The sequence below is a fragment of the Gavialis gangeticus genome, unplaced genomic scaffold (genome assembly GCF_001723915.1).
Source record: "Gavialis gangeticus isolate Ggan-Ray unplaced genomic scaffold, GavGan_comp1, whole genome shotgun sequence".
Classification (NCBI taxonomy): Eukaryota; Metazoa; Chordata; order Crocodylia; family Gavialidae; genus Gavialis; species Gavialis gangeticus.
In genome coordinates this window covers 75,638,685-75,644,842 of record NW_017729022.1, presented here as the reverse complement: position 1 = coordinate 75,644,842, position 6,158 = coordinate 75,638,685, and the positions used below count along the sequence as shown (strand labels likewise).

General features: G+C 46.6%; 1 protein-coding gene across 4 annotated transcripts in view; it reads left to right on the top strand.

Annotated features, from left to right (window-relative positions):
* DENND2A (DENN domain containing 2A) overlaps window positions 1–6,158 on the top strand; it is a 92,980-nt gene that overhangs the window by 70,052 nt on the left and 16,770 nt on the right. For all 4 annotated transcript variants that reach the window (XM_019515413.1, XM_019515415.1, XM_019515412.1 and 1 more), the window contains 5 exons: window positions 2,370–2,557; window positions 3,349–3,458; window positions 3,705–3,774; window positions 4,223–4,300; window positions 4,714–4,854. In XM_019515413.1, the coding sequence (XP_019370958.1) occupies window positions 2,370–2,557; window positions 3,349–3,458; window positions 3,705–3,774; window positions 4,223–4,300; window positions 4,714–4,854 (587 nt within the window). The remainder of the gene's footprint in view (window positions 1–2,369; window positions 2,558–3,348; window positions 3,459–3,704; window positions 3,775–4,222; window positions 4,301–4,713; window positions 4,855–6,158) is intronic.

Below are 6,158 nucleotides of genomic sequence, written 5' to 3'. Positions count from 1 at the left end.
TTCATAGATGCTAGGGTTGGAAGGGACCTCAACAGATCATCAAGTCTGAGTAGGCAGCAAACAGTGCTAGGGTCAGATGACCCCAGGCAGATGCCTATTCAGCCTTCTCTTAAAGACCCCCAAGGTAGGGGAGAGCACCACCTCCCTTGGAAGCCCATTCCAAATTTTGGCCACCCTTACCATGAATAAGTTTTTCCTGATATCTAGCCTAAATCTGCTCCCTGTCAGTTTGTGACCATTGTTCCTGTTGCTCCAAGAGGCGCCCTGTCCCTGCTAAAACTCCCAGAGACTTCAGCAAAAGCAGATATAAGCCAATGCTGAGTGCTTTTGAAAAAACAAGAATTAAATAGTAAAGGGCCTTGTCTGGAATAAATGGGGTGGCTTGCTTAATAATTGTTTTCCAACTATTTAATTTGGTCTAGTAAAGATATCAGATTCACCCAAAGAACCTTGTCTACCTGTGGGCATAAAAGGTCATTTGAAGATACCTTGCATAAAACTTGAAGCTATTGCACTTCCTGACATAACTTAAGAGCAGCCCCAGGGCTGCTCTAAGGTGTGTTAAGTAGAATGCTCCGTGAACAGCACGCAGCAGTCAAATTAGAGGGCAAGGATCAGGTCCAAATCTTGTATCACACAGTGACACCAGCGGCCCTTCATTTCTAGGCAGAATTCTCTTGTTTGCATTTACCTAGTTCCAATGCAAGATGGCTCATTGCTTTCAGCCAAATTGGATGGCAAGCCTCTGCCACCCAACAGCAAAGAGCCTGTAGCTGTGAACTGTGGTGCGGTCTCTGCCTTGTCATTGATTACCACTTTGTTTTTTGAGGGAAAGTTTTGGCATTTTGATTTGAGACAGAGCCAGACAAATGTTCTGAGGGACACTTGCCTGGTTTCTCCCCAGCTGGTTGCTTTTCATTACGTTCCCAGCTGGAATGTATATTGTCCCACAGTTTACATGCGTGGTAGTTTCAGGTTTGTTTGCCAGTTTTTCTTCTCCCACTGTCTTTGGGTGAATTGGGCTCTTGTGGAAGAAGAGACCTGAGAGACTCTAATTAGCTTCAGGCATAGCACGGCCTGGCACCAGACAACCATTCCCACTCATACGTCTTCCAGCGCTTTTGGTTCCTGGCCACCTTTCCAAACCCTGCTGTTACAGCCTTGGTTCCCTGACATTGCTTTGTCTGTAGACCTCTATCCTGATTGAAGCATCCCAAGCTCCTCTAGTACTGGGCTTCTACCAAGTGCTGCCAATTTTTTTCTTCTGAACAGAGTCAGTCACACATCCAAGTATGCATAAATAAGGCCTAGGAGGATATGTCCTTCCCACCCCTCTCCACCACAGTGGATCTCAATGTGAGTCCCCCTGTGGAAGTGTCTAAGAAATCACTCTTCCATCTACACCCTGCAGGCTCTTGTCTGAGCATCCTGTGTCCTCCTGCCATGTGCTTTTGGCCAGGGCTATGCATACATTGCAACATGCCTTCTAATGTTACATTTTGCCTTAGTCATTACAATTTGTTGTTGAAATTTTACCTTTCAGTTTCCAAATGTCTTTGCCTCTAGCTCAGTCACTGGGAAAGGAAATAGGCTCTAGTCATGATGAGTGCATAGTATATAAAGGCTGCAGTCTGCTGCTGCTAGCCCAGACAGAAACATTTCCTAGCTGAGCTGCAGCAGGAGCAACCAGGAGGTAAGGGCAAGAACTTATGGGGATCGCTAGGAAGCTCTTGGTCCTGGGCATAACCTAAAACTGCACCCTGCTGGGGATGGGTGGCCTGGTGGGGCTCCTGGTGGTACAGGAATCCCCAGGAAATGGCAGGCCAATTACCATCCCAGTGAAAGGTGGGTTGGGGTGCCTTAATAATCCCAGCTCCCACAACTAGAGGGGAATAACCCCATAGTAGGGCCAAGAAGGCGTACCCATGTGAGAGAGAGTGGACTAGATGCTCAAGAAGCCTGACTTGAGGTACCCTCGACTGGTCAATGCTGGGGCCAGGACCAGAAGGGTCAAAAGGGCCAGAGGCCTACCGCAAGGGATGCCCAGAGCCACGGGCCTGGGGTCCCGACTGGCCTTGGAGGTGTGGCCAGGACCTGTGTGGCCAAAGGTCCCAGGGGGACCATGCCTGAGAGGGGGAAGAGTACAGGGAGTGAGGCAGCCCAGAATGAGGGCAGAGTAGGCCATCTGATAAAAGGGATCTAGTTCATACCTCAGATGTATTGCTGATGTATCCATGATAAATGTAGTACTTTGTGTGGAAATATAAATCAGTGTGTCAGTGGAAACACAGTATCAGACATACAGCCACAGAACATCACCAGTTATGTCACGTGGGTCATGAAAAGGCTTTCCTCATCTTTCTTTTCAGCTCACAGCCAGCGCCTGGTCCACGTGAAGTCTCGCTTGAAGCAGACCCCCCGATACCAAACCTTGGAGCGGGACTTGATCGAGTACCAAGAGAGGCGGTTGTTTGAGTACTTTGTTGTGGTCTCACTGCATAAGAAGCAGGCCGGGGCTGCCTACATCCCCGAAGTCACGCAGCAGTTTCCATTGAAGGTGCGGTGCCTATGGAAGACCTCCATCATCAGGCACAACTGTCTGTCTGGCACCTTCTCCCCTTCCTGGCTGCCCTCCAATTTAAACAGGAGCATCTTGTGGGAAGTTAGCCAGAATGTAATACAGAATAATTCCCCGCTGTGCCATTGTTTAATAGGCACAAGGATATGGAGGTTGCTGTGGACCAAAATGACCTTCATGGTGCTCTCAGATGCTGATGGTGCAGCCATTTTGATCTTTTGCTCCTCTATGATTTTTATATAACTTTCTTTGAGAAAAGTGGTGGAAGTTTGGATTCCTAGAGGAGACCCAGGGCTACCATTCACAGAGTAGCTTGTTATCTTGGGGAAAACAATATTATTCCCACTAGGTCTCACTCCAAACTAGTGAAAAACAGGACAAAAGAGGTGAGAAACAGGACAAAATGACAAAGGTGGCTGTGCATTTTCCTGACTGGAGTAGCAGAGGTTCACTACAGCCTTTACCCTCCATAGGTCTCACTGGCTATATAACCCCCTTCCCTGACTGAGCTCTTAGCCAGATTGTAGAGTGGAGGTGAGATACTCCAGGGATACACAAATGCAAATGGAGAGTTTGGCGAAGAGGGGGAGGGGAAGTTGCTTTAATAAATCCCAAGGTCAGGTGAACTAGGATAGCAGTAACTCTAATATCTTCCAGGCAGAAGCTTAGTCTCTGTCATCACCTCTTCATTTGTCACAGGAGAAATATCTGAAGCCATTCCATCCCCATGTGACTAATTGAAAACATTATGTCCTTCTCTTCTCCCCTAGCTTGAGCGCTCCTTCAAATTCATGCGAGAAGCAGAGGACCAGTTGAAGGCCATTCCTCAGTTTTGCTTCCCTGATGCTAAGGACTGGGCACCCATCTACCAGTTTACCAGGTGGGTGGGTGCTGTCTTCTCCTTACATGAGAACTGGGTTTGAACATACTAGTCAATTAGCCATTGGAGCTGTGCAGCCAGAGACACTCCTAGAAATTACAGAAAGGAATAGGAATGGGAGCACAAGAAGGGTATGACTGGTGTGAAGGGAGTATGATGCTTTCTTCGGGATGGAAAGGATTTGTGAAAAACCATGACAGATTTTTTTTTTCTTTGTATTTCTGGTCTCTGTTTCCTCTTCTGCAGTGAGACCTTCTCGTTTGTCTTGACTGGTGAAGATGGCAGTAGGCGGTTTGGATACTGCAGAAGGCTATTGGTAACTAGCCAGTATTCTTTTCCCTCCTGCGTCCTGAAAAGGGAAGCCCTTCTGTGATACCAGCGTTGCTGGCAGAACCTCTAAAGAGAGGAGGAGGGCTTCTGGTGTTTGGTTCAGTGCTGAAAAAAAAAAGCAGTAGCAAAAAAGGGCTCCCCAGCTTAGACTTCTCTGTGCTGCTCAGTTTAGGCAGTCCTCTTCAAAACTGTCTCTCTGTCTGAACACAGCCCCTTTTCACTTTTTTCTCACCCTGGTTTTTTTATTCTGTTTTCTGGGCCTGTTTCTCATTTCCCCAGCTGGCCATTGAGTGACATGCTGTCAAGTTCATGGCCAGACTCTGAGCCTCTGAAAAAATTGTTGGCACAGACAGGGCAGTCCCTTGCTCTCCGCCTCGGTTGTAACAACTCTCTTTTTTGCATGTTTTTGTGTGTTTGTGTTTCTCTCTTGATAGCCCAGTGGGAAAGGGAAGCGTCTCCCTGAAGTTTACTGCATTGTGAGTCGCCTTGGATGCTTCAACCTCTTCTCCAAGGTGAGAGAAACTTTTTTCATAAATGGAAGGGAAGCTGAAAGCAAAATCAAGACATGGGAAATGGGGACCAGTAAATTGGAAAAGGGGAGGGTCTGGGGAGTGGTACATACCAGTTACATTGACATTGAAAACACATAAAAAACGTGGACTGGCAGACATTGGCCTCTCTTTTTTAATGAAACTACTAGAGCAAAGATGGAAGGAGGAAGCCGTTTGATTTTATTGGAGCCAGGATTTTACTCCAGGTTTCTACTTTCATTTGTCTCACTTACTCTGGGCCCCTGTGTTGCTCCCTATCAGTGATCTCCTCTTGTGAGGAGTTAAGGAGAGAATGTAAATGCCATTGTAGTTTATTCTTGGTCTTCCTCTCCCCTCCAATTTATACATTTTGTGACTTTGTTTTCCTCTTCCAGATCTTGGATGAAGTTGAGAAAAGACGGGAGATTTCCCCTGCTTTGGTGCAGCCCCTCATGAGGAGTGTCATGGAGGCTCCTTTCCCAGCACTGGGCCGGACCATCACAGTCAAAAACTTCCTGCCAGGCTCAGGGACTGAAGTAAGAACAACACTGGAGTGGGGAGTAGGGTAGTGTGATAGTGATAGGACTCCCCTCCAAGCATAGAAAGAACTGCAGAGATGACAGATGGAGACAGGGCCTATGATGCTGGGCATCAGGAGTGCTCAGGAAGCAGTTCAGGAAAGCTGGAGTTTCTCAAAGAGACAATAGTAAATCCATGAGAACAAACACCCAGCATGCAGCAGAGGCAGGAAGCATAGGAAAAGGCTTGGAAAATCTAAAAGGAAATCATACAAAAAAATGGAAACACATTGCTAAGAACAAAGGTCAAAGAACAGTGCAAACACATGGAGGCGAAACCAGAAAGGGCAAAGGTGTCAAAATAGGAAGGACCATGGAGGGAAAAAGGAGAGATTCTATCGGTACATTAGAGGTGAGAGAAAATGGAGGAAGCTGTAGCTTCCATACTGACCGGGGAGGCAAAGCAAGTAGCAAATGATGCTGAGGAGGCTGGATTATTCAATGCCTTTTTTTGCTTTGGCCTTTACAAAAAATGTTAATTGTGACCAGATGTTTAACACAGTTGATTTCAACAGAAAGGATGTAGAGCACAGGCCAGGATGGGAAAAGGACAGGTTAAAGAATATTTTGTTAAGTTATATGCATTAAAATCACCTGGGTCTGGTAAAATTTACCCTAAAGTGCTTAAGGAACTAGCTAAAGCAATCTCTGAACCAATAGAAATTATCTTCAAGAATTCATGGAATATGGGGGAGGTCCCAGAAGACTGGTGAAGGACAAGCATAATGCGTACTTTTAAAAAGGGAAAAAGGAGACTCAGAGAACTGTAGAAAAGCAAGCCTAATTTCAGTATGTAAAAAGAGACCAGAACAACTTATTAAATAATCCAGTTGTAAGCACGGTGATTTTAATTATTGTCTAGAACAATAAAGCAATAACAAATAACCAACATGGATTTGTGAAGAACAAATCATAGAATCAGTGAGTCGGAAGGGACCTAGACAGATCATCTAGTCCGACCCCCTGCCATGGGCAGGAAGGAGCACTGGGGGTGGCAGGGGTCATAAGACCCCAGCCAGGTGCCTATCCAGTCTCCTCTTGAAGATTTCCAGGGAAGGTGAAAGCACCACCTCTCTGGGAAGCCTATTCCAGGCTCTGGCCACCCTTACAGTGAAGTAGTTCTTCCTAATATCTAACCTAAACCTATCCTCCCTCAGCTTGTGGCCATTGTTCCTGGTGACTCCAAGGGGGGCCCTGGTGAACAGACTTTCCCCGCGTCCCTGCTGCTGGCCCCTGATAAAGCTGTAGGCAGCCACAAGATC